The sequence below is a fragment of the Maniola hyperantus genome, chromosome 8, assembly GCF_902806685.2.
Source record: "Maniola hyperantus chromosome 8, iAphHyp1.2, whole genome shotgun sequence".
In the NCBI taxonomy this organism is placed as follows: domain Eukaryota; kingdom Metazoa; phylum Arthropoda; class Insecta; order Lepidoptera; family Nymphalidae; genus Maniola; species Maniola hyperantus.
This window is the reverse complement of record NC_048543.1, coordinates 8980482-9008105: the sequence shown is the minus strand read 5'-3', so window position 1 is coordinate 9008105 and position 27624 is coordinate 8980482. Positions and strand designations below refer to the sequence as shown.

Below are 27624 nucleotides of genomic sequence, written 5' to 3'. Positions count from 1 at the left end.
TACCATGTAGGTTGTACCACGTGACGTCGAGTCGTCAAGTTTTTCAGGAAAAATCACTCGCGCTTCGCGCTCGTGATTTTTTAACCTGAAAATCTTGACTCCTTCATTTGTTTGCAGGGAACCTTGAGGGAAATGCCAGATAATTTTGAAGCTCGTGTGGTATTCGGGGGATTATTTTTCCGTCCCAAATGTCGGCCAAAATCTCCAATTTTCACAATTGAATTCAACCTGTCAGTTTGACGTGTGGACTTCAACTACCAGAGAAAATTTTCAAAAAATTATCAGTATAATACCATGTAGGTTGTACCACGTGACGTCGAATGGTGCAATTCTATTGGTCGACATTTGGGTCGGAAAAATAATCACATTAATTTACACATACCTAATACCTATTTTAGTAATAGGTACCTATAGCATATTTTTCAGTTGGCCAAATGATAAAAAAAGTTTTACGACCATCGATTTTCCTCTCATTGAGCGCTCATTGAACAAAGGATAAAGTTGGATGATTCAAAACAAAAGTCAAAAGCTTTTCTACGTTACCGGCACAGCATCGTAGTAAAAGTTAAAAAAAAACCGACTTCAACAACACAAGTGACAATACAAAAAATCTTACCTAAAGCGGCAAAATATATCTGTTATGCTGGCTTGCATAACTTTAGCATTCATTAAGACGTTGCATGTAGGTATAATTTTAACGATCCATAACTACTTTGAATTAATTAATGGCTCTCCGTTCTATAGCCTTTCTAGGTAATGTTATGGCAGGCTCATTAGATCAGATGGTTTAGAAGGAGAAAGCCGTGCAGACGAGGCGGTAGACAGCTGACCGCTGACGGTAGCTTGAGTGGTGGGCAGCCTCAGGTACCTCTGCTAGGCACTATGGCAGTGTGCGCGCGGTGGTGAAAGGTGTTATGTCGATTTGTAGAGTGAATAGTGTGCGGACCACCATGGCCGCGTATATGCGAATAATTCTTTTTTGTGCCATATATGTGAACGGTTAGTTAAGTTTGTGTATTAAGTACCTATACTTTTAATTATTTTAAAATATTTTTATTTATTTATCGTGTCATATTTTTACTGGATCTACCACTAATTGGTTAACTCGTAATGTACTTTATTATGCAAGTTATTTAACACAGGTAATATTTACACGGTTATTTTAACCCGCGCTCGGTCAACGCAACCGTTACACGAAAACGCAGTGAAAGCTATTCAAAAGTTACATTCGCATACGTAAGCTACAATAGGAAGCAAAAAGTACCTACTTACTAGGTAACGTTTGCATTGCGAAATCAATTTATCAATCGGTCTACATATTATTATTGTCATAAGTGTTTTAGAAAGTAGGTAGGTACCTATCTGATGATAATACGAGTAGGTGCCTATATCAGTAGTGTACCCTTTCGTCCTTTCTTTCACTTGACATTGAGACGTGACCAGTTATATGATTATAATGAAGAGTTGGTTATATACATTAAATATTGACATAATATCTGTATTTTCTTATTAGTAGGTACACGAATCTATTGACTAGCGAAAGCAATGGTCATTAAGAATTACTTGAATGAAGACTCGATCATTGCATTCCTATTGCGGCCCATAACAACCTACTTACTGTCATCCCACGGTAGTCGGTACGCATTTGAATTGCCTCTGATTTGCTTTCATAAATAAAAAGATATAAACTCTTATTAACTATCATTAAATTTTCCATCATTCACAACTTCGTCGTATGTCAAAACCTATTCTATAATTATACGAGGCGAAGCAAACTGAGAGTGTAAGAACAAGTATTTTGATCAAGTAGTTTTTGCCTTGATGTAAATGTTATAGTAGACTAGTGTTCGACAGGTTTATTGAGCGTGTGCAGTTGCTTGCATTCATAACATTTTTTATTTAACGGCGGTCTCTATATACAAACGTAGGTAGGTACTTAGTTTGGTTTCTTGGCAGACAGACTGTTAGCGATAACTAACCTATAAATTCTATATGTATGTTATTAGCTAAGAATAGTTTGGGGCAGATAAAAAAGAATTAATTTAAAAGGCCTTGACATAGGTTGCCCGACCCAACCACCTACTAAAGATATTAATTAAATTATTAAAAAACCGTTTTAGAATGTCATTTGAATACTGAACAGACTCGTTTATTATTTTGGTCTACGAGTTACATAATTTTGCCAATCATGTGCGGCACATTGTATATATCTAGCTAGGTAGATCTCAATTGTGTTAATCATTAGGTAGGTAGGTACTTAGATAATCACATCCAGGGCCTACCCGGGGTAGTTTTGTCGGTGGTGTGAGATGTCATTTTGGTTGCATGAGTTGAGTCGTAACTCGTAGGTAAACGAATAAGTTTATCTAATGTTTTTAAAAATAATATAACTGCTTTACCATAGCTAGATTTAAAAAAATACCTACCTAGCTAATAAAAATATCTAGGTACCGAAATCGTATGCGACCTTCCCAAAAATAATTATTTAACATTCATATGAGTGAGTAAACTGCATACCTACGGGCTACGCACCTACCTACATAAATACTTACCTAGTCACAGAAGACAACGCAAGAATTTTAATGAACACGTAAAATAATTTTACTGACCATTTTTAGGGTTCCGTACCTCAAAAGGAAAAACGGAACCCTTATAGGATCACTTTGTTGTCTGTCTGTCTGTCGGTCTGTCAAGAAACCTACAGGTACCGTTGACCTCGAATCATGAAATTTGGCAGGTAGGTACTTAGGACTTATAGCAGACATTCGGGGAAAACTCTGAAACCCGTGAATTTGTGGTTACATCACACAAAAAAAAAATTGTGAACATGAACTTATAATTAGTATTTTCAATTTTCGAAATAAGATAACTATATCAATTGAGGTATCATATGAAAGGGCTTTACCTGTTCATACTAAACAGATTTTTATTTATTTTTATGCATTATAGATTTGATTTATCGTGCAAAATGTCGAATGAATACAACTGCAGCACGGAACCCTCGATGCACGAGTCTGACTCGCACTTGGCCGGTTTTTAACCTACTAGGGACTTTATTGACTTGTCTTCATAGGTGCCTCGATTCTATGCAGGTTGAGGCACATGCACCGTGGTTGACGGCCGAACCAGGTACAAGCACGTGAAAAACTGAAAGCCCATACATTTTATGCCTTTGCCTGGGCATGTACCGTTCAGGTACACGTCGAACTAGAGGTAGACTGAATATAATAATAACTAGCTTATGCCCGCGACTTCATCCGCGTGGACTAAACAAATTTCAAACCCCTGTTTTACCGTTTTAGGAATTACATTTTCAAATATCCTTAATATCCATAATAGCTATCTGTAATCTGTATGCCCTATACTTATCCATTAGTTTGAGCTGTGCGTTGATAGGTCAGCCAGTCAGTCAGTTTTTTCTTTTATATGTATTTATAAGGTTTATAAGATAATTATTATGTTATTCTAACGATATGCACAATACATCCCTAGGTAGATACTTACTTAATACGCGATCTTGCATGATAAGTATTATAAATTCAACTCATACCTACTAATAAGTATTAGGTAGGTATATATTACAAATACAAAAGTTTTCTGTCTGTCTGATAGCTTTTCACGACCCATCCGCTCCGTCTAACCGATTTTGACGAAGTACAGAGACAGCTTTGTATCACACGGATCGACATAAGCTACATTTTTATCTCGGCAAATCAAATAGTTCCCACTGGATTTTTAAAGGCCTGTCCGTAAAACCAATTTTGACAAAATTTGTAACAAAGTCAGATTTCATCCCGGGGATGGACATTCGGCCAAGGCAAGCAAGTTCGGCCTCGGCGACTGATAAGTATACTCAGACTGAGTATATCGGCCGCCGAGGCCGAAATTCGGTCGGGAGGACATTTTTTTATCGTAGGTATAGATAGGTACCTACTTAGTGAGTAGTAGGTAGCTATACAGTAGTAAAAGATCCTATGAGTGATGCGACGGCTAAGGCTGTACGTGAGTTGCAATTATAATAATAATAATATGTGACCACAAGAACCTCCATGAACTGTTTACTAAGTAGCCATGTTTTGTGAGTCGGTACTCGGTAGGTAGGTAAAGGTCTGTGTGTTCCTCTACCTAACAATATGTATAGCACGCGACAGGTTGAGATAGCAATAGGGGAGGGAACGCCCCGCACATCCACGTAGCCCCCGCGCCAACCCGGTGCGGACAAGCGCGGGTGATCTCTGTTACTTGTAAGATTTTGAAAAAAAATCGAATGTGTCAGCTACGTACAACTTTATCGTCATCAAGGAACTATATGCGCAAAAATTATAACTTAAAATGTCTACCTAAATTCGGATGAATGCGGAAACGATTAATTCTTTTTAAATTACTAATCAGTAGCTATTAATGTATAAATTATTACCATCTATGTTCTTAATTACCAAATACTTAGGTAACTTCATCTACGTAGTACCTATAGATTTTATAGGTAGGGTACGGGTAGGTATCTTATTTATTTTCAAAATTTAATAGGGAATAAGGCGACACAAATCTGGTGGAATTTGCCACAAAGTGACTTATTATAAGTGATACATGCGGCTTATATGAAATAAATACATAAATTCAAAAATTCACAAGTTTTTGATGCAGGTGACTTTTTTGCAACTGTGTTTTTACTAATTTGGGTTCCCTGATCCTGAATTTGTTTTCAAAATACTAGCAGCTCAAGTTTTTTAGATAGGTAGTTACAGCTGCATTCTAAAAATTTACTTCTCTGCTACTGCAATTTTTATGACGCTTAGCGCGTGGGAACCCTTGCCAGACACTCTTAAACGTTAATAATTTATTAAACTTTAAAGGTGTCTGGCAGGGGGCTTCCACCATATTAAGTGTCTGGCAATGCATGACGTGATTTCTGATACTATTTTGAAGAAAATACAAAAAAATAGACTTTATACTTTGACATAAGATTTTTACACCTTTTTTTTATTTTGCCTGCCTTTCTTGCCTGTTATCTCCTAAAGCCACCATGATCGAAACAAATGTTCCTCCCAGTGTTGGGGATAATACGCAGAGAAACTTTAAGCTTTTATAAAATAAGGAAGGACTGGCACGCGCTGGCTCTCTCTCTATAATATTGAACTAGATTCATGATTGGTATTGCTATTTTTTATTCAAATAGACCTATTTAACCAATCTAAATTGTTTTTTTGTAATGTTGCCCATATTGCAAAAAAAACATGTGAATGCTTCAGATTTTGGAAAATGAGCTTACTCGGACCACTTCAGTGGCTCTACCGCGGTTGTTTGACAGCTACAATGTCACGATCGCAATCATATCTGATTGGTTAATGCTCGCTCACTATTGGCCACAATGCATTGTTGCAACAAGAATCGCCCAAATTCAGCCAATCAGAACAATTGAGATTGTAATAATGATTGATGCCGAACTCCTAGTTTTGGATGTTTTAAATGTTATCAAATGTTTGGATTTATCAATAAATAAGAAAAAAACTCATATAATTTGAAGTTATATACTACTTATAATAATAATTTCTTCTAACTCGCAAAACTGTAGGTAGGTAGCTGTACGTGCCTACTGCCTACCTAGGCACCCATTGAAAAGTGAAACTGAAACCTTGATATTCGCAAAAAAAGGTCATTACAGCAATGATATCCTAAGCTATAGTAGGTAGGTACCTACTTATGTAAATGTTGATGTATTTCGTTTTCGTACAAAATGTGACCTTATAACACTGAATAATATTAATAATATTGATTTTTCTATTTGTTGTAAATATATTCCGACCAAACTTCCTAGGTAGCCACTTAAATATCGATCACTAATATAATAGTAATAATTAGGTAGGTACTATGTGACACTTTGTGTGTTTATTTAACACTAGCTGATGCTCGCGACTTCGTACGCGTGCATTTAGGTTTTTAAAAAATCCCGTGGGAGCTCTTTGATTTCCCGGGATAAAAGGTAGCCTATGTCCCTCTCCAGGTGTTTAACTATGCCCATGCAAAAAATCACGTCGATCCGTTGCTCCGTTGCGACGTGATTGAATGACAAACTAACAAACCAATAAACTAACAAACCAACAAACAAACACACTTTCGCATTTATAATAAGGGTAGTGATTGTACCTACAAACAGTGTACTAATTATAGGTATTAGGTAGGTACTTACTTCTAGTAATTTTCATTGCAATTTTTTTCCATCATGCTGTTTGATAACACAACGATTTTCAAAGGTTTATATCGTGTCAACTATTGGACTAAATTATTTACTATCAATTAATAAGAAAAAGTAACCTTTTTATTATAAATCAACATATCCAGATAAGGTTGGTAGTGCCCGTCCTTTAGTTTGGCTCGCCTTGGCGGGGGCACTCCCGTGCCCCCCATAATAAAAAAGTACTTTAATTAATTAAGTAATTAAAAAAATATTAGTCAATTTATGCCCTATTACGCCAAAATAATTGCCTACATCAGATGAAATTTTTATGTGGTTATTTAAACAATGAGTGAAAAATTATTACTCTGACGATCTGCGAATAGAATTATTTTTTATTTTTATCTTATTTGCAGTAAATTGCCAGAAAGAAAAGGAAGCTGAGGAATACGTTTGTCCTGAAGGCCCTAAAGGCAATGGCAATTTCGCTGATCCAGCCACTTGCCGCCGCTTCTACCAAGTGAGTGCGCTCTTGTTAATTAAAATTTACGGTGATTAACATTTTTAAAACGAAAAAATAGTTTGCTTTTGAACAAACCAAGCTCTTTTAATTTAAAAGTTGTTACATAATTGGAGAGGTTCCTATCCTACTTGAATTAATGAAGTAGAAAAACTGTACATACCTAGTACCTAGGTACTACTTACCAATTTTAGGCCCTTGTGTCCGATCCAAATTCAAAAAATATATCATGGTAGGTAGGTAGATACCTTTCTGGTGCACAAGCACCCGCAATATCATTTTAAAATAATAAGAATATGAACAATATCAAATAATACGAATGTACTTTGTACGTGCGCACGTGTTGACCATTCATAAAATTGAAAAAATTGCAAAGTGGCAACTCAGCCATTCGGACGAGTTTCATTCGTTCGAGACCTACTTATTAATCTTATTCAAATTGTATAGAAACTTAGCCTATTTTACGCCAGCGCAGCGCAACGACATGCGACAATACGGCATGCTGCAAATGGCAACAAAGCGGCCTAGCGAGGCGGAGCGGAGATGGGTTGAGCAGACCAACCAGATTATTCATAGATGCCGTGATAATTTTATTCCGACAAAAATCTGACAAAAATCTGATTGGTCAACCTACACATCTCCGCTCCGCTCCGTTTCTGTGGACAGGTCGCTCTTATGTATCATGCGATAATCTTTAGTCGAGAAAAATCGTATTTTAGAAATTACGGCACGGTAGATGGTTCTTGCTACATTTTAAGTTAGTATATAATATAGCTTATTATATAGGTAGTAAGCTGTGATAACCTAGTGGTTAGGACGTCCGCCTTCTAATCAGAGGTCGGGGGTTCGATCCCGGGCACTCTAACTTTTCCGAGCTATGTGCGTTTTAATTAATTAAATATCACTTGCTTTAACGGTGAAGGAAAACATCCTGAGGAAACCTGCATGCCTGAGAGCCATAATGTTCTCAAAGGTGTGTGAAGTCTACCAATCCGCACACGGCCAGCGTGGTAGACTATAGCCAAAACCCTTCTCACTCTGAGAGGAGCCCCGTGTTCTGTAGTGAGCCGGTGATGGGTTGATCATGATGATATAATATAGCATACAGCCATGTGGCATGTTATGTCGCTCCATGTTGATTCGGCTTAAAAGAGCATTTACTATATGCTTCAAAATAATATGCGTTTAAATGAAATATACAGGGAAATATTTAATTACTTTTATATTAGACATTTAACTTCTAGCTTGACCGGTTTTCACTGAGAAACTGGAATCTTATTGACAATAATTTAATTTGAGGTGTAAAACGACATTTACAACTTCTTAATGTAATCATTACGTGTCTGTACGACTTTATATTATAAATGGACTATTAAATTAGCAATTTATTTAGATTTTAGACACACATTTATGTTTAGGTGAGCAGGGTGAGCAAGACGTATAAAAAGTAGTGATACTATTTACCGTAACTCAGATATTTTAGCCCAATCAGAAGTTCCCGGTCTTTAAAAACGCGTAGCATATGACAACTTTTATAGGTCACTAGATGATATATTATAATAGAAATAGATGGACAAATGGATAAGCAAGCAGACAAACAGAGACAGACAGACACACCTTTGCATTTAAAATATTAAGTATGGATGGTGCAGGTGTGGGTACTAAAGTATTCTAAAACTAAACCCAAGGTTTTTTAAATATGGCAAAACTTTATGTTCACCAGTTATTATTGTGTAATAATTTAAACAACTAGGTAGGTGTGTTGCCATAGAAGTAGAATACTTGTCGATTCCAATAATTGTTATTTGTTTAATTTCCATTTGTACCTATTTCAGTGCGTGGATGGTTTCCCCTACATGAACAGATGCCCGTCTGGCCTGTACTTTGATGACATCAGCAAGTACTGTACTTTCAAAGTCGAAGCCAGATGTGGGCCGATTGCAACGAGTAAGTTGATGATGATTTATATTAAGTTTAACTCAACAAGAAAGGCTTGGACAAACGCGACTCGTAACGTTGCTGCTGGCAACTGTTTCCTATACTACGCAACGCGATTTTCATCAGAAAATTATACGTTTTAAGCATAGTTCTAAGAAAACACCTTTTACAGCTCTCAGTAAAAGAAATAGATTATGTTGGGGCATAAACACTTTGTAACAGAACTGCTTTTAATTCGCATTAAAAGAAATCGAGCAAAATAAAATTTATTATTACGCTCCTTTGGAACACGTAAGCAAACAAATAGTTCTAAAACTTGTCTTACACGTACACGTTACGTACAAAAAGAGCGTCCCTAGACACTGCACTAATGGAACGACAGGCGGGATGGCTGGGATGCCAAACATGCAGCAGCATGCAGCGGTGAAGGCCTGTGCTCGCACGCTGCACACTCTGTTTGCTGACGGGACAAAGCGCCCCGACTTTGTACATCGTTGCAACTTGCAACCTTAATTGTTTGAATCTTTTAACATGACATTAAAAATAAACATTACTGAAGAAAACACAACAGTACCTATAGGTAGGTAGGTACACAATTTACCTATTGCGCAAAAGTATAAGTTTACCTAAACGGTCATTTTAGTTCACTTTTTGATTTTCTTACTGGGTAGAAAATGCGTATCATTTGACTATACCGGGTGCCGGTATAGTCACAAATGTGGACCAAAATATCATATACTGGGAGCTTGTATGATAATTTGCTAACTCATTGATAGGGGATATAAATGTGTGGACGATACGAGATTTGGTTCTTACGAAGTACGAGTAGGAAGGTATATTATCTACGACAAATATTGTTCAAACAAATCTAATAAAAACAATTGCGTAAATACCTCCAAATTGTCATATTGGAGAGTAAGTTTGATGAGGAAGTTTCAGGGACAGCTTCAATAAAATTTTCATAGATGTCTCTTGAATATATTTCGCATAGGTCGCCACGAAAGAGGAAAAATAATACCTATATCTATATGATCTATGCTTTAATGTTTAGGTCGTGTCAATCAATGACATAGATGAAGAGTAAGAGCAATTTTCCTTACGTTTCTTCCCCACAAAATCTGTGAACTATAATAGAAGTAATTAATTAATTTCGCATCCAATTTAAATTTAAAAATTTAAAGCATATATGATATAGATATAGGTATTATTTTTCGCCTTTAGTGGTGGTAATATATTCAGCGCCATCTATGAAAATTTTCTCGACCGTTGCCTGGAAACCTCCTCATTGAATTTTAATTTTCCACTTGCAAACATAGCTTAGCCAGTTAAACATATCGCTGGGCTGAGAAATTTCTGTATCGCAGAACTGGAGGCGAGACGGCACGGATTCCAAACACGCGGCAGCAAATGCCTGCTCCCACACAGCTTGTCTCTGTTTACCGACGAGACACACACCTATTTCTCTTATAAGTTGCCTACTGTGTGATCTTTCACGAATTGTTTGGATAGTCTAGTGACACGGCTTTGGGAATAAAATATATTTGTGTTAGTTACCAAATATATTTTTTCTCTATTTACCAAACCTATATTGGCCACCTTTAAATATTGGTTTAGTGGCTAAAAGTATATACTTAACTAAGAATATAGAAGTAGCAAAATGATCATAATGATTTTGAGCGCACACTGGCTGCTTGTGCTGCGATAGCCTAGTGGTTAGGACGTCCGCCTCTTAATCTGAGGTCGGGGGTTTGATCCCGGGTACGGACCTCTACTTTTCGGAGCTATGTGCATTGTAAGTAATTAAATATCACTTGCGTTAACGGTGAAGGAAAATATCGTGAGAAAACCTGCATCCTGGGAGTTCCCCATAATATTCTCAAAGGTGTGAAGTCTGCCAATCCGCACTTGGCCAGCGTGGTAGACTATGGCCAAAATCCTTCTCACTCTGAGAGGAGACCCGTGCTCTGTAGTGAGCCGGAAATGGGTTGATCATGATGATGGTGATGCTACTATCACCATATTAAAAATGCCCTCCACGGTAGCTCGAAGTCGTGCGTGAGAGGTGAGAGCATGCTATTTTAACGGGGGGGGGGGGGGGGGGGGGGGGGGGGACACCGGACATAGGTACTCAAAAGTCAAAACCGAGATGCACGATATTGTGACCACACAAATCAGAGTTTGGTATCACGTTAATTTTGCATAACATATTAATATTTGTTAATAAATCAAAGACATGTTTATTAGTAGGGCAGGCAGTGCATATCGCCTGCTGTGCTGCCATCGATGTGTGCTGCACATTGATACTATACAGATTTGTCTGTTTTAGAGAATTATAGCAAATTAAACTTGTCGTTCCTTGTTTATCATGGCCATGGCGTTACTATCTATCCAATTCTCAGACATAATTGAGACCTAAAACAATAAAAATAGAATAATAATTAACGTAATACTTTGGTATGGAGAAGCGCACAGCGCCTAAAAAGTAACTCACGATCAATATTCAAATGGTTTGCTCCCAAACGCCTCGATGGAAGCCAAATTAGCGCTTACAGATCTCCCCCTCAGCCTTTAGATAAGAGTAAAAACATTCATAAAACTTATAATAAGTTTAGATAGGTACGTTTCTTATTCCACAATATAATTTTATTTTAATCTTTTAGCTCCAGCCCCGATCACAGAAGCGCCGTTAGACCTAGCGACAAAGTGCGACACGGCGGAATGCGAGCTGCCGTACTGTTTTTGTTCGAAGGACGGCACTCTCATTCCAGGCGGGCTAGAACCCGAGGATGTAAGTCTAGATGAACAAATAGCATTGTACTTCCACAGAGAACGTTAATTGAATTGCTGCCAGAAGCAGAGCTAGCGGATTGCGAAAACTAGATTTCGAAAAGCTATAATATTTATGTTGAAATTGTTGAATAACATTATTCCTACTACCTGCTACTCTAATACTATACTAATTTCCTTCGAATTTGGCTGTGTCTAGCTGGCTATAATAATATCCTGTCATTAGTGAAGTAATTAGCTTTTTTGGTTTCTCGCAAACTGATAAGGTTCAATTTTTTATGTAAGTGGCTCTATAGAAGCCATCGGTCGTTTAATAAAAAGCAATATCATGCCACTCGCAGGATGATGTTGCTTCGTGATCACCATGACTGCTCTGCTAAGAGTGTTATAACGAAGAAGAAGATCACTAGGTTTCGTAGGCTCGCTTTTTTCACTTATTCACTTCTTTTGCGAGCTTATGGCTTCGTGTAGGACAAACAAAACTTCGCGGAGTCAAGATGATATTTCAATAATGATTTCGACAGCTGTTATCGGTTATCGTTATGGAACAAATTTTAAAAACTATTAATTTGTGGGGCCATAGCATTATTTCTTGACTAGCGGCAGGATATTTCCTTTTATTGAAGGACCAATAATTGTGGCCGTCAAGACAATTTATATTTTTTCACATTCGTGTGAACTCCGGATTCAACGCAGAGAGATCTACTGTCCAACTTAAGCCAAGGAATGCGACAGGTCGAAATGGCAATCGGGGAGGGAACGCCCCGCACACCCGCACAACTCCCACGCTAGCCCGGACGGACGAGCGCGGGTCACGTGCGGGTGTGCGGGGCATCCTCCCGCCTCATACCTCAATTGCCATCTCGACCTGTCGCAGACTATGGATCCTCGTTATTCGTACTTAATTTGTAATTTACTTGTTTCAATACTAAAACTTAAACTCAAAGTACGAGTAATTTTCACAACTGAAAACTTTTGGTTTAAAGTTTTACTTATCAAATATTTTCTTAGATCTTCTTTTTAATTTCAGACTCCGCAAATGATAATGCTCACGTTTGATGGCGCCGTTAATTTGAATAACTTTGATTTGTACAAGAAAGTTTTTAATGGGAAATTGCGTAATCCAAACGACTGCCCGGTTCGCGGCACTTTCTTCTTATCTCACGAATACAGGTTAGTGTTGAAGGTATTATACTTTAGGGTGGACGCCCACTGGGTACTATCGCCCAAACGATTGCTTCTTTTCAGCAGCTGAGCATCTGCTTTATACCAGCTTTAGGCCTACATTGAGACGCTCATGGGCGGCTGGGGTGTTCGAACTTCGAAGTCATGAAATAATTCATAGCTGACTTGAGAACTTGAGCTGAGCTTCTTCTTTTGACGACTGCTTTATGACTGCTAGGTAGGTCAGACGCTCGAGGTAGAATTCCATGGGTATGGGTATGCGTCCGAGCAACGGACGTGCCGTGACTGACGCGACAAAACAAAAATTATGAAACTGCATGGCATATCAAACGCACGCGCCTGACGTATTGAGCCGCATAGGCGCGGCCGCGACCGCGACCCACGGAACATTTACTTTCATTCAGGCGATAGTAACTAATGTGTGCCCAGCCTTATCCTATCAAGACATACTATAGTACGCGACAGGTCGAGATGGTAATCAAGGTGCGGACGTCACGCACACCCGCACAGGTGCCGCGCTAACCCGGTGCGGGATAGCGTGGGTGACGTGCGGGTGTGCGGGGCATCCCCCCCGCTTCATACCCCGATTGCCATCTCTACCTGTCGCGTACTATACATACCTAGTTATTTATTAAGGTGCAATCAAGTTATCCTCCACTGTACCTACGTGACTACCGTACCATGCGACAGCAGAGCTAGTTTGAAAACCCATACAAATTCATGACGGGCGGCCACACCACTGTAGCCACATTGCTGTTGCACATACCACCCAATAATTGGAAAAAGTTATTTTTCGAGTTCATATTATAGTAGCTTGCTGCAATCGGTGTGGTGTCATATCATAGCTATTTGATTGCAATCAAGCTAAAGAGTTTTTAACATAGGGTTGTTGTAAATTATCATCATCAAGCCAATGCAGGCACACTACTGAGCACAGCTCTCTTCTCACTGTACAGTACCCGTAGTATAAGATTTTACGTCTCACCAAACGTTGCTAGAATTCGAGAATCGAAATACTTCCGCGTTATAGTAAACTGGATCTTAACTGCCTTGTTTTTAAGCTCAAGTTTGTCTACACATCTACAGCCAGCGCTCCAAGCGGAAACATTGCGAAATTAAAATCAGTGGCATTGAATTTTTTACTTCAATTCAAGGCTGTTTAGGTCCATTTTACTTTGATGTTATTGTGTTTCGACTCTCGAATTCTAGCAACGTTTGGTGAGACGTAAAATCTTATACTACGGGTACTGTACTGTGTGTACTGTATTATGAACGGTATTGAAAAAAATTGAGTTTTCTCCTACAAGTACTTAGGTACTGTTTTTGGCGCTTGCCTTGTAGCGCTGTTTTCGTACGCAACGAAAATCACGTGTAAAGTTTTACAAGCTAATAACAATAATAACGGAGCTATGTGAATTTGTATGGAGGTGTCAGATTACGAGTTGACCCGTCTATCATCTCACGTTATTCGAAAAGTTTCACAAGGAAATCTTTTTCTTATGACCTAAGTATAGTACGCGACAGGTCGAGATGACAATCAGGGAGGTAACGCTCCGCACAGCCCCCGCACTAACCCAGTGCGGGCGAGCGGGGGTGTGCGGGGCGTCTCCCTGCCTCATACCCCGACTATAGAGCTATTTAATTCTGCTCAATTATCTTCCCTAAAAGATACCCAAAATACCTCTAGTGTGGCAGCCGCGCAAAGTAATCGAATGAGAGATGTTTCGTTAGACGGCACATGAGAGCCGTAAAATTGGGTTATCTGCAACTGAAGGCGATTAAGCGTTCTTGACGTCTCCTTTCGCGACGACGACGAAATCTTTATGTGCTTTTATATTACTCTAGTCGCCTTGTTAGTTACGTAAACATGGCTCGGTTGGTGAAATATAAGGAAGATGGTTTAAAATTAGATTAGAAAAGTGGGAGAGGTAGCTATTTTTCATTAAATATTTTTTAATTTAACCTTAACTTGGTTAACCTATTTGTTTTTTTACAGTAACTATGCTATGGTACAATCGCTCGCACACGATGGTCACGAAGTAAGTAGATACAAGATATGTATTTTAAAAGTTTAACTCTCAGAGAGGTGCCATACCATATACTAGCTGATGCCCGCAGCTTCGCCCGCGTGGATTTAGCGTGGAGTGTTTAAAAATCCCGTAGGAACTTTTGCTTTTCCAGAACAAAAAGTAGCCTATCCGTAGTAGCCCGTCCCTTGGAGGCAAGGTAACTCAGTACCAAATTTCGTAAAAACATTTGAACGCATGATTTTTTAAAAGTCCCGTGGGATTACCACGCTTTAGGTATGCACTGCAACTGACTGACTGACCGACTGACTGACTGGTCTATCACACACAGCTCAAACTACTGGACGGGATCGGTCTGAAAGGCGGGCAGATGCGAATTATGACGTAGACATCCGCTAAGAAAGAATTTTTGAAAATTCAACCCCTTTAGGGGTAAAATAGGGGCTTGAAATTTGTGTAGTCCACGCGGACGAAGTCTCAAGCATATTATGCTAGTTATTTTATAAGAGACAAAAATAAATGTTTCTTTAAAAATGCTTAATAATCCAAGTTTCGTCTTTATGTTATGTCTTTGTAACACCGAAGTTTTATAAGCCTCAATAGCTCAACAGGTAAAGGAGTTGACTGAAAAACCAAAAGGTCGACGGTTCTAACCCCGCCCGTTGCACTATTGTCGTACGTACTCCTAGCACAAGCTTGATGCTTAGTTCGAGAGGAAAGGGGAATATTAGTCATTTAACATGGCTAATATTCTTTAAAAAAAAAAATTAGGAAGGGGCAGTTTTTCAACGCCTGCTGATAAGGTTTGCATATCTAACAGGTCTATAACTCAGTGGCTTGATTTAACAAATCGATTGTTTCCAGATAGCAACGGGGACGATATCCCAGCAGCAAGGTCTCCAAGACAAAGGTTACGAAGAGTGGGCGGGCGAGATGATCGGTATGCGAGAGATCCTCCGAAAATTCGCTAACATCTCACGCTCAGAGATCGTTGGAGCGCGCGCCCCATTCCTGAAGCCTGGCAGAAATACGCAATTTAAGGTTTGCTGAATTAATATGTGTAAAGAAGGTGTAATGCTTTAACACACACAAAGCGCGATAGCTACGAGTTCAACGAGACTCGTTGTTTTTCTATATAATACAAGGAAATATACGTGCGAAGTCGCGATTGTGATATGTGTGAAATTTCGGTTGCCCTTATGCGGAAGATAGAAATTGAAGTGTGTGGAACTCTTAACAGCTCTTATTTATTTATTTGCTGCTTGGATTTTATGTTTTATATTAGGAATTCTGTTTATATTAAATTAGCGATTACGTTCAGAGATGTTTATAGCATACCTACTCGCAGTCGCACCTACGTCTAAATTCTAAACCAATTTAAAAGGGTCTGTTGTTGTTTAGAAGCATAAAAATATTATATCCGATTTATACTTCGTAAAGCTTGTTCGAAATCGTTTAAGTTTAACCCTCTAAGTAAAAGCTAGTGATTAAGTAGGTACCTACCTACCTTGCTAAAATAAAAACAAAAATTATTTATTCAAAACTTTTACAAGTAGGTACTTTTGAATCGTCGAATGCATCTACCACCGTTTCAGAGTGCCTTTCCTACTAAAAGAACCAGCAAGAAAATTTGATAAAACTACTTAAATGTTTTTAAAAATATGAATTCGCATATACTCGCAGTATCTTAAAAAGCTACACTCACTTTTGCAGGTGTCAACGATCAAGAACAATCGTAGTCTTTAATGGTTAAATGATTTTCAACTTACAAATAAATCGTCAGGCGTCGAGTCTTACAGATGTTTGTTACAGGTCTTGGAAGACTTCGGGTACATTTACGACAGCTCAGTGGGCGTGCCTCCTATACCGATCCCGGTCTGGCCTTACACGCTCGACTACAAGATCCCACACGAGTGCAAGTCCGGCACATGCCCTACGAAGTCATTCCAAGGTAGATTACTCTTAGGTACCCACATCTCTACTAGAAGATAGAAAAAAGATTGTGATCTCTCTCTTTTTTCTTATAGTCCGCGACAGGTCGAGATGGCAATCAGGGTATGAGGTGGGGGGACGCCCCGCACACCCGCACGTCATCCGCGCTCGCCTGCACCGGGTTAGCGTGGTGGCTGTGCGGGGCGTTCCCTCCCCTAATGACATATCGACTTGTCGCCTACTATACATATAAAAGGAAAATCCGACTGACTGACCGACTGACCGACTGACTAAGTGACCGACTGATTGAATGGCGAAACTGACTGACTGACTGGCTGATTTATCAACGTTTACTCAAACCACTTGCACTGGACGGATCGAGCTGAAATTTGGCATGCAGATAGCTATTATAACGTAGGCTTGCGGTAAGGAAGGATTTTTGAAAATTCAACCTCTAAGGGCGTAAAATAGGGAATTGAAATTTATACAGTACACGCGGATGAAGTCGCGAGCATAAGCTAGTATTTTACATTTTCTCACCCGTCGTCGCTTCGCCCGCCGCATCTCTAAAAGTCATGGGTAGGCACTAGGCAGTAAATTGGAACTCTACAATAATTGTATTTACATTAACGAGGTTGCGATATTCCTGAGGGAAACCTCTTTTGCTGACCTTTGGGATCTTATCAGAGTTATCTAAGTTTCCGCCCTGCACAATTATTTATGGGTAGGTACAAACCTACTAGTAACTAGAAAATTGCCTCATAGTTTGTGGCGTGATTCGTGAATGTTTTTAGGATTCCGTACCTCAAAAAGAAAAAAGGAACCCTTATAGGACCACTTTGTTGGCTGTCTGTCTGTCAGTCTGTCCCTATAAGTTTTCTTATAGGGTACGGGAAGTACCCTATAAGAAAACTTATAGGGTACTTACTTCCCGTTGACCAAGAATCATTACATTTGGCAGGTAGGTAGGTTTTATATCACAAGTAAAGGAAAAATCCGAAAACGAATAGGTAACTAATATTTTCAATTTTCGAAGTAAGGTAACGATACCAAATGGGGTATCATTTGAAAAAGCTTTACCTGTACATTGTGAAACAGATTTTTATTTATACTTCTTCTTCTCTTAATATATGGCTTTTTCCAGTGCCATGTCAGCACAATGCACTTTGACAGTCTCAAGTAGCTTGAAGGAGACACAGAGGAGATTGGCCGGTAAAAATGTGCAGTTAAGATCTTAAACTGTTTACTGTAATAGAAGGGTTAATTTATTGTTAGTGCCATAATATAACTATTACATATAATATTACAACTGGGATCACATTTATTTATTCTTATGCATAATATTTTTTGATTGATCGTACAAAATGTGGAAAAAATACCCGAGTACGGAACCCTCGGTGTGCGTGTCTGACTCGCACTTGGCTGTTTTTTTAAAATTTCTTTTCTTCTGTCACTAGGTCTGTGGGAGGTGCCGTTTAACGCCCATTACGTCGAAACCTATGAAGGTGGACACTGCCCCTACTTGGACCAATGTGTACTGCACAATCATGACTCCGATGAGGTAAGTTTTATTTGAATTTTTATTGCTATCTTGTCAAGATACCTACAATACTTCTTCAAGTCAAATAATTTTTTATGTGCAGTTAGCTTTATATCGGCGGCATGCTGTCATTGTACTTATTACAAACTGCAAATATTATTTCCATTAGGTACTTACCTTATTTAGGTACCTATTCGCAATGTTAGATTGAAAAGTGGTGATAGCCTAAAGGTTAGTTTTTTGCTTTGATATGAGAGATTTTGGGTTCAATGCCAGGCACTTACCTATGATATTTATTATTGCAAATAAATGTTGCAATAAGCACTTGCTTTAACGGTGAAGGAAAACGTCGTGACTAAACCTGCTTACCTGAGAGTTCTCCATAATAGGTGTGTGAAATCTACCAAATCGCACTTAGCCGTGCGATGGACTTTTTTTTTTATCGCTGGGAAATGCGTTTACGCATCCCTCCCTCCTGAAAGCCAGCCAGCCAACCAACTGGAGGGAAGGTATGTGGGACTCGCCGGCCGAGAGGCGACCAGAATACCCACTAAAACCCAGCGGCATTCCTGCACGTCGCCTGGTGACTGGGTCACGGGAACGCCGAAGCAAACCACCGCGACCCAGTCTGCGATATCCGCCGAGGCGGACCCTCCACCGGGGAACCCGCTCACGAGGTCCCCACACCGCACGTCCGAGGCGCACCGACCAAGTGCGGGTAACTCCCGACCCGGGGAAACTGCACACTCCGCGCTCGTCGCCCGCGTCCCATCCTCCGCCTCGTCCGCTGTGCCCTCTGCTAGTCAGAGGGACACGCAGAGAAACCTTCCCCCTGCCAGGTCATTAGCCATGGCTAACAATATCCCCGAAGAGAGATTATTATTAGCCATGTTACCGGGGTGCACCGGCCCGAATACTACTCTTCCCCTCGGATGTCCGATGCATCCAAAAGGGACCAGCAGCACTCAGGCACACTGGGAGGTTACCTGGCTGGCACCCCAGCCGTGAGGTGGACCTAACCTAACCTAACCTAAAACTTTCTCATTCTGAGAAGAGTAGGTCGGCAATGAGCTGTAATGACGATGATGATGATGAATGTAGGATTTTGCAAGAGGAAAATAAATAAATAGAAAACCCCAAAATGTTTTACACCCGGGCACCTACTCTGAATGGTAAATATTTTGAGAGTTGTTTTAGAACGTGTTGCCTCGGGGTTTTATTCTTTAAACGGTGCAATTTACGTTCCGATGCAGTAGACATATTGGACGCGCGAGGAAACGAAAAAAAAGGAGTTTTATTTGCGGCGTGTAATTGATTTACATTCCGAAACAAAATAGACATGTTATAGCTAGGAGGAAATGGTTTTACTGTATTTCCGCAATGAGAACGAAACATGCAATTCCAATGTACATTATTATTTCATGACTTTATTTTATTGTTTGTAGAAAATGTTAAGTAAGTACCTACTTATATAAATATAAGCAGTAATAGCATAGTGGCTAGGACGTCCGCCTCCTAATCGGAGGTCGGGGGTTCGATCCCGGGCACGCACATCTAACTTTTCGGAGGTATGTGTGTGTCTTTTATGAGTTTTTTTAATTCAGATACAAGCTAGCCCTTGACTGCAATCTCACCTGTTGGTAAGTGATGATGCAGTCTAAGATGGAAGCGGGCTAACCTGGAAGGGGTATGGCAGTTTTATTAAACCCATGTCCCTTTGGTTTCTACACGGCATCGTACCGGAACGCTAAATCACTTGGCGGCACGGCTTTGCCGGTAGGGTGGTAACTAGCCACGGCCGAAGCCTTCCACCAGACCAGACCAGAAATTTAGAAATTATAAAATTCCAAACCTCTGCCAGGAATCGAACCCGGGACCTCTCACTAATAAGACCACAGTGCTTACCACTGCGCCAGGGAGGTCATGAACGCTATTGTTTAAAATTTTATACAGAGTGTCATTTATATGGAACATTCGGGACTTTCCCCGACTTTTTCAGCATACATTTATTAAAATGTACCTATGCCGAATTTAGATATAGGTAGAGTATAGAGAGGGCATTCTAAACCCGTTTTAGATTCACGTGTCGAGTTTATGTTTCGTTGCATAAAAACTAAAGTTCGATTCTATAATTTTTATACTTGAGAGGGCGTGGTAAACACAAATCTCCTCTCCGCTCCGCTTAATTGGATACCTACCGGGCCTGGTAGCATTTTTTTAGAGCAGTGTAGTCGAAGGAGTGCCTAGAGTCGGGGTTTTGAACTTTATCTTGTTTGTTTTAGGTTCTAGAATGGCTACAAGAAGATTTCAGCAGATACTACGACCAAAACAGAGCGCCGTACATGATGCCTTTCCACACGAACTGGTTCCAGATTAAGGAGCTCGAACAAGGCCTGCATAAATTCCTTCAGTGGGCATCTAAGTTGTAAGTGCATGTGTGGCGTACAAGTTAGTGCGGAGAATTACTGGTGCTCTGCCGCCCAAGTAATTGTTGTGTGAAACGTGGCAACTGAGACGTAATCAAGACGAATCTACCTATCATTGTATTATGCATTTAGGTCTCTCTTTATTGCATAGAAGACATGATAATATTATTAAGAGATTACATAAAAAAAATCTCAAGCAGTAGGTGCATTTTTATAGTCTCATGTTTCTAAGAATTTTTCTTAGACTGTAGTTTGAACTGTACTTTGATATGCTAGTTGCATAACTACTAGAATCTAGATGATCTCGTCTTCGTCTACGTGGATTTGAACTCGTGGCTCTCTTTATAGCCTGTGTCCAAACAGGATGGAAATTATTTTCTGTAGAACGAATGGGCGGTGAAAAGATGGACACAGACAGAAAAACAAACTTAAATGTTAGGATGGGGCCATATACCTACGGATGAATATTTTTTGACGATCTTCTACTATCCAATGAGCAAGTTCTAGTTTATAGAAAAGCTTAGGTTGTGCAATGGGATGGGTCGCCTATGCAATACTTAGAGAAATATCGAAACAATCCACGCAGGTTGAGTAGAATATTAAGTCAAATACTGTATTATGATAGAAAATTTTATTTTTAGGGATGACGTATGGTTCGTGACCGTGACACAAGCTCTCACGTGGATAACAGATCCACGCCCCGCAAAGAATGTTAAAACCTTTGACGCGTGGCAATGCGACAAGAAGGACCTGCCTCCGAAGCCTTGCAACCTGTCCAACAAGTGCGCGCTGCCCTTCAAGACTTCAGAGTCCAACTTCACCGACACACGCTACATGGAGACTTGCGCTGAATGCCCTAACCAGTAAGTTTTATTTACATAATAGCTGATGCCCGCGACTTCATCCGCGTGGAATTAGGTTTTTTTAAAAATCCCGCGGGAACTCTTTGATTTTCCGGGATAAAAAGTAGCCTATGACACTCTCCAGGTCTTTATCTATACCCATGCACAAAATCACGTCAATCCGTTGCACCGTTGCGACGTGATTGAAGGACAAACCAACAAACAAACACACTTTCGCATTTATAATAAGGGTACTGATTTAATAACTGATGCTGGCAACTTCGTTCGCGTGGATATATAGGTTTTTAAAAATCCCGAGGGAACTCTTTGATTTTTGCGATAAAAAGTACCTAGCCATTTTCTGTCAATGTCATTTTCTATGTCTTTAATTGTACCCATGCAAAAAATCAGGTCGATACGTTGCTCCGTTGCGACGTAATTGAAGGACAAACCAACAAACCACCAAACCAGCAAGCAAACACACTTTCGCAACCTTGCGTAGAGGATTTTGAAATTCCCACGAGAATTTCAAAAGTCTCGACCTCTTATAAATACTTAATTTAAAAAACACTATCGTAAAAATATCGTGTAGGTAAAACACTATCATAAAACTTATAAAAATCTCGACCTTTATCATCAGGCACCGTATTCTCGGTATTTTCGTATGTAGTATTCATGATTCACGTTTCATTTGGTTAACAGCTGATGAGTAAAGACCGACTTTGTACCGGATCATAGACCACTAGGACCATATTATATTGCTGGATTTATTTTTCAGGTATCCATGGTTAGGAGACTCAGGTGGAACAGGCATTCCTGGAAAAGACAACTACATACCCGAGAACCTCAGAAAGTAATAACTGCTTAGTTTTTATACTGGTCGCACATTATAACCAAGGTGGAACGCTCGTGGCTTTTGAATTTGATATTTTGCCAAAGAAATGCATATGACATAATCAGTAGGGTTATTATGACATTTTATAACTCAACAACGTTGATGAAATTTGAGTGTTGATATATACAATAACTAGTTTATGCCCTCGACTTCGTCCGCGTGGACAACACAAACCCCTGACTTGACAAAACTTGAAAATTCAATCCCTAAAGGGGTAAAACACTCCTTTAAGGATTGAATTTTCAGGAATCCTTTCTTAGGATATCTAAGACCTAAGTCGTAATAGCTATCTGCATGCTAAATATCAGTCCGATCCGTCAAGCAGTTTGAGTTGTGCGTTAATAGGTCAGTCAGTCAATCAGTCAGTCAGCTTTTCCTTATATATAGTAATATCAGAGTAAAATGGACCTAAAAGGCCTTTATTTATTGTCAGAAATTTAGTGCCATCGACATTTCGCAATGTTCCCTGTTGGAGCGATAACTGTAGATAAAATTGTGTAGGTACGAACTTGAGCTTTTAATTTAACGCTAAAGTGTTTCAACGTTCGAACTCTATCAACGTTGGTGTGATGTAAAATCGTATAGGTACTAACTCTACCTACGCATGTTCAGCACTGAAAAATGCGTTGCTTGCGACCCGTCTCATAATGTGTGATCAGCTTAAATGTTCTCGCGACAGACTGTTGATGAAGGTACAAAACAAAATACCCATTTTTATTTCCACTAAATCTTTTAACCTTCTATCTATCTATGTAACTTTCTAACGTTTGTACCTTTCTATCACAATACTAATATCAATAACGGACAAAAATTTAAATACTATAGCTATAGCTATTTCTCTAAGGCTTAAATTTTGCGGCAGAGTCCACGAGAAGCGACGTGCCTTTTCTCTGAAGATAATTCAAGTGCTTTTCTCAAATATTGCAAAGTAAATAAAACTTTGTCTATTCTCTATTTGCTATTATCTCCATACATATATAAATGTTTGTTAATCAGTATGAAAAGAGGCGACGCGACTATTTGTTTTTATTTAATTTAATTTGTTCCTCACGGTCCACAAATATGGGCATTACTAGAAAGGTATAAAGTTTAATTTGCTTAGCAACACTTTAGAAAGGGCGCTTGGTTCTTACGCAATATGCGTTGAATCTTAAAATATTTATTTGTAACATTATTTTCCACTTTCGTCAATAGTATGTCGTTTGCGTTAAAATAATCTATTCAGAATATCAATGCACATTAATGTAATTTATAAAGTACTTATCTATTATGCTTCAGATTTAATATACTAAAAGCAAGGCGTTGCCATAGGAAAACTAAAATAATAACTACTTAAGTACGATGATATGAAAGTAGTATGATATTTTGAATAGATTATAACATTGTATATATTTTGTTATGTAGCAGTGACTAGTCATTGCGGCCCGGTGTGTATGGTTGTATCAAAGCCTTTTGTATGAGTCTGCACTCCTTTTACTGAAATTATATCAAAAGTAAAGGCGTTTTTACTGGACCACCGTACGACATATTTTGCACACGACTGTGATCCAAAAATCTTCGACTGATGATTCCGGCAGCGTGAGCAAAATCAATACGATATATTAGTTTTTGCAACACTTTTTGTATCCAAAAGGTTTAAGAAAGGGGTATGGCAGACGCGGATTGTGATCTTCATAATAGGTATACGAGCTTTGTGGTACATCGTAAACAACTTTAATTGTTTTGTATTGCAGTCGCTATATTGTCACTGGGCAAAAACTCACATAGCAGCTCCGACGTCACTAAAAAGTTGTTCCCAAAACCGCATCGTGTCTTGGTCTCGTTGCGTGATTTATTTAAATAAATAAGTACGGCATTTTGTCGTGTCGTGCACTGGTCCAAAGACAAACGCCCTTAGGCTCTCATAAATGTAGCGCCGAGGTCTGTCTGGCTTTTTTGATTTTAATAAACGTAATGCGGATTCGTGAAAGGGCTTTGTATTTTATTATAATGTATTGTAAGGAATAAGATATTTTGACGATGATTTATTGTAATAACAATACAATATAAAAAAAAGTTTTTAGTTTTTTATTTAGGTAAAATCATCATACTCACTATTTTGACCTCATGTCTACCTAAACAAATAAATAAAATTGAAGTGTCTGTTTGTGATAATGCTGTCCGAGTCTCCGAGAAACATTAACCATGTTTCTCGTTCTCAAAATGCAAACACCCACATTAAACTTATTATCTCAGACAAATTGTCTGTCTGTATTTTTTCCTCCAGGAAAACGAAGGGCAAAGAACTACCTATCTATATAAAACAGAATATCACTTCACTTCAGTATTTGCATCGGCTACCGTAGAGTTCGTTGCAGATTTAATTTGAGATTGCGCTGAGATTCACTCACAAGCATTTGGGGGAATCCGTTGCAACTTGCAAGTATTTGGTACTTGTAAATATATTGCTGTACTAGCTGATCCCCGCGGCTTCGCCCGCGTAGATTTAGGTTTTTAAAGATCCCGTATAGCCTATGTCACTCAGGAATAATGTAGCTTTCTACTGGTGAAAGAATTTTTAAAATCGGTTCAGTAGTTCTAAAGATTACCCCCTACAAACAAACTTAACGACATTACCTCTTTATATAATACTAGCTGATCCCCGCGGCTTCGCCCGCGTAGATTTAGGTTTTTAAAGATCCCGTATAGCCTATGTCACTCAGGAATAATGTAGCTTTCTACTGGTGAAAGAATTTTTAAAATCGGTTCAGTAGTTCTAAAGATTACCCCCTACAAACAAACTTAACGACATTACCTCTTTATATAATACAACGGGCCGTGCAGCAGAAATCGTAATATTTTAATTTCGCCATAACTTCAAAACCAAACGTCCAATTTTAAGACCAAATATTATCTCCATAAACTGTTCTTAGTGATGAAATCATTTATTTTGATAAGGATTAATAGCATGAGTAAAATAAACGCGTTTAAATGTAGTCCAAAAAAAATTCAAGATTTTTAAATAAAAAAATGGTTGCTGTGCCTCACTCGACATAGATGGGTATAGTGTGTCGCGGACTTTTTTGTAGATATTTATAAGATCTACAATTAATTAGAACATTTTATGGTTCTATCTTTTATAGTTTAGGCAGCGTACGCAAAATAAGTAACTTTTCTGGTTGATTTTTTACACCTTGTGTCCGAAAAACCCAAATATCTTACGGAACCCTATTTTTTTCCAAAATAAAATATAGCCTATGTTACTCGTGGATAATGTAGCTTTCGAATGGTGAAAGAATTTTTAAAATCGGTCCAGTAGTTTTTGAGCCTATTCAGTACAAACAAACAAACAAACAAACAAACAAACAAAGTTTTCCTCTTTATAATATTAGTGTAGATAAGACCTTATAACAACAGAGAAAACATGATATTTATATTAGAATAGAAACATTTTTTATTCAAATAAACTTTTACAAGTAGGTACTTTGAAATTGTCAAACGTAAACCACTGACTGGTTCGGAATGCCTTTCGTAACGAGAAGGACCAGCAAGAAACTTGGCGGTTCCTCTTTTCAAAGATTCAATTTACAATATTATGCTATGTACTAGCTTAAGCCCGCGACTTCGTCCGCGTGGACTACACAAATTTTATACCCCTATTTTACCCCTTATTAGTTGAATTTTCAAAAATCCTTTCTTAGCGGATGATAGCGTCATAATAGCTATTCGCATACCTTTCTGCCCCATCCGTCCACTGGTTTGAGCTGTGGGTTGATCAGTCTATCAGTCAGTCAGCTTTTCCATTTATATATTTTAGCTAAGAGAACTTTTTTTGGAATTACTCCAAAAATTCATATTATATTTTGTGTCCATGTTAAAAGTAATACCTAACAAATTATATTAACTTTCGTTGAGTAAATAGCCACAACCCACGTAATCAAACGAACGTAGCAGCCTCAGTAAATAAGGGGAATGTTTAGTTGTACGGACGTAATAAGTTCTTGTTTATATTTAACAACTAAAACATACAAGGGAACCTTATAAAATATAAGCAAAATTATTTTGCAAAGCTTCAGGTTTATTTTGCAGAGAAAGTTGGAATTCTACTTATTAAACCATACATTTAAAAAATATATAAATTAAACTAGATGATGTCCGCGTCTTCATCCGCGTGGATTTATATTTTTTAAAACCCTGTGGTTTAAAATCTTAGATTTTCCGCGATAAAAACTAGCCTATCTCCTTTCCCGGAATGTAAGATAACTCTGTACCAAATTTCATCCAGATCGGTTAAACTGTTGGGCAGTTAAAAGCTACCAGACAGACACACACTCTTTCGCATTTATGATATCAGTATGGATTAGCTATTATATCAGAAAAATATAAGCATATTTTCATTTTTAAACAGTTTTATGTGGAAGCTAAATTTCCCTTTTCTTTCCTGACATTACAACTATATGACGTAACTCCGGGTTCTAAACTGGAAGAACCAAGGATTTTCAGATTGTGAATTGATATTTTGGTGAGACTTAATAAACCATTATGACTAAGATAAACAAGTGGGAAATAGGTAATACTGGCTATATTTCTGTTAATTTTTTTCAACTGAATTTACTTGTGTTTTCACAAAATCTTATATTTTTAAACGAAACTCACTTCAAGCTAATAAAAGTCAGTAAATGTCGTTTATTACGTTCCTACATCCATCTTATTATGAACGGTATAAGCGTACTGGGAATATAAAAGTTGAAGTAAGTACATAACCCTAACTTACTCTACAGTCTACAGTATACACAACTGTAGTACGTAAATATTGGGTCATGTATTCGAGTAAAGCCTTGTATGCTTTCAACGGCACATAACTGCCCCCTGAAGCATGCATGAGGGCCTCGTAAAGTATAATAAGACTCGCGTAGTGTAACAGGTTAACGTTGCACATTTCGTATTATGGACTTCAGGAGACGGTGATACCAGATCTTATAAGTTTTTGTAAAATCTTCAGTGTTTATATAAAGACAGAATTTATTACAAACTAGGAACAAAAACTTAATCTAACTTAGTAAGTCTTAGTAACTTAGGAAGCCTAAGTAAAGTCAAGTCTTCCTATTGATGGGTTTAACTTAGCTATGCTATCCGTAGCTTAGCTATGTAGCATATCTCTGGTGGAAAGGCAGTCTAATGCTAAAATAAATCTTAGTTGGAGATGCATCAGGAAAGACGCTGCATTTCACCTCAAATATCTAATCTGCGGGTATGCGTTGCTCCTAAAAATGAAGATGTATTTATTAACAGAATTGAAACGGTTTTGCGCCTCCCAAGTCACAAGATATTATATAAACCATGCATTGCAAACTGCTCGTATATCTACTCTTTATGCGAAC

The 27624-nt window shown here is 38.6% G+C and overlaps 1 protein-coding gene across 1 annotated transcript; it reads left to right on the top strand.

Annotated features, from left to right (window-relative positions):
* Positions 1–718: 718 nt before the first annotated feature.
* Cda4 (chitin deacetylase Cda4) lies at positions 719–24318 on the top strand. Its single transcript, XM_034971484.2, has 12 exons — positions 719–999; positions 6589–6692; positions 8528–8639; positions 11291–11418; positions 12448–12590; positions 14599–14641; positions 15494–15670; positions 16442–16580; positions 18019–18122; positions 20384–20526; positions 21169–21390; positions 22148–24318. Exons 1-12 carry the CDS (start codon positions 915–917, stop codon positions 22224–22226), a joined length of 1479 nt encoding a protein of 492 aa, XP_034827375.1. The 5' UTR covers positions 719–914; the 3' UTR covers positions 22227–24318.
* Positions 24319–27624: the final 3306 nt, after the last annotated feature.